The sequence below is a fragment of the Opisthorchis viverrini genome (genome assembly GCF_000715545.1).
Source record: "Opisthorchis viverrini unplaced genomic scaffold opera_v5_3234, whole genome shotgun sequence".
Taxonomy (NCBI): Eukaryota; Metazoa; Platyhelminthes; class Trematoda; order Opisthorchiida; family Opisthorchiidae; genus Opisthorchis; species Opisthorchis viverrini.
In genome coordinates, this window is record NW_008755624.1 from 1 (window position 1) to 1177 (window position 1177).

Below are 1177 nucleotides of genomic sequence, written 5' to 3' on the forward strand. Positions count from 1 at the left end.
AGTAATATGAGGTCTCATCGTGAACTGAGGGTGGTATTGACGCGGCGAACTGCTTATACCTTGTTTGAGTGTCATCTACTGGTTAAATATATTCGACTGTCCTGGAGCAGTTCACTGATCCACAAAAGATGACTCTGGATCCCTTTGAAAAAGGTATACGGAACCCACACAAACACGACCCTACGGCATTGCAGCGACACCACAAGTGAGCTAACAAATTGATCCGGCGTTTTTCAGCTCGTATGTTCATATATCCTAGGGAAATTGATTTTTAGAAGTTTTTTCTTCAGACACCGCATCTGTCTTACAATCCGCTCCAATGCGTTCACTTTAAACCCATTTATACTTGTTTCAGCTCGGTCAATGACGGAAAGAAGATCCGGGCGAGTGAAGAAGCAGTTAGATTATGCTCATTTGGCTGGTGATAGTGATGAAGAGTTTTTCGATGATGAACCAAAAAATGTGAAGAAGAGTAAACCAACTAAGGATGACGACGATTGGGAAATCCCTAAAGATGATATTGCGCCTATCAATAAAACGAAGAAAGGCGAAAAACCGAAAGAACGTGAACGGAAGGTATCTAAAACGACGAAAAGCGTTGTTGTATCCGTGACGAAGAAAACGGAAGCGCTCGTTCAGCCTATGACCCATTCCCCAGCGCCATCAGAGCCGCCACCGAAACTGATGGAAAATGTTTTAAACTCGCCTATTTCAAACTTACCTTGCCGAACCAGAGTGTTGTCTGTTGCCTCTGAACCAAGTACTCCTTGTTTTTCTACGTCCAGTGTATCCGAAAGACCAAGAATAGCTGTGACACCGACCAGTGGTCTACGACTCGGTCTTTCTCGGAATCAGAGACTCCGTTCTTTGCATCCTAATGTCCGTATCAGCTAACAGTGATTAGCTAATCCCCATTAGTGTACATATCATGTGTATTATTGCGTGTAAGTAAATACATTTTGTTTATTCTTCTGGCCAGAGTTCTCTCCGAACCACTTCACCGTCAATGTATCGCAACGTTTGTTTACAATTCACCCCTTGAAACAACTGGGTGAGATTTGGAATAAGCTTTTCCTACGCGATTAAGGTTTAGAAATCGCATAAGGCCACTACTTGATGTAGATCGCCACCTCCCGCATTGCCAATTTTGGGATCCTATACTTGATCACCACTTAAC

General features: G+C 43.2%; 1 protein-coding gene across 1 annotated transcript; it reads left to right on the plus strand.

Moving 5' to 3' along the window:
- Positions 1-363: 363 nt before the first annotated feature.
- Positions 364-894, plus strand: T265_12254 (hypothetical protein; the record flags this gene model as incomplete). The annotated part of the gene is made up of 1 exon (XM_009179491.1): positions 364-894. One exon carries the CDS (start codon positions 364-366, stop codon positions 892-894), a length of 531 nt encoding a protein of 176 aa, XP_009177755.1.
- Between the last annotated feature and the right edge of the window lie 283 nt (positions 895-1177).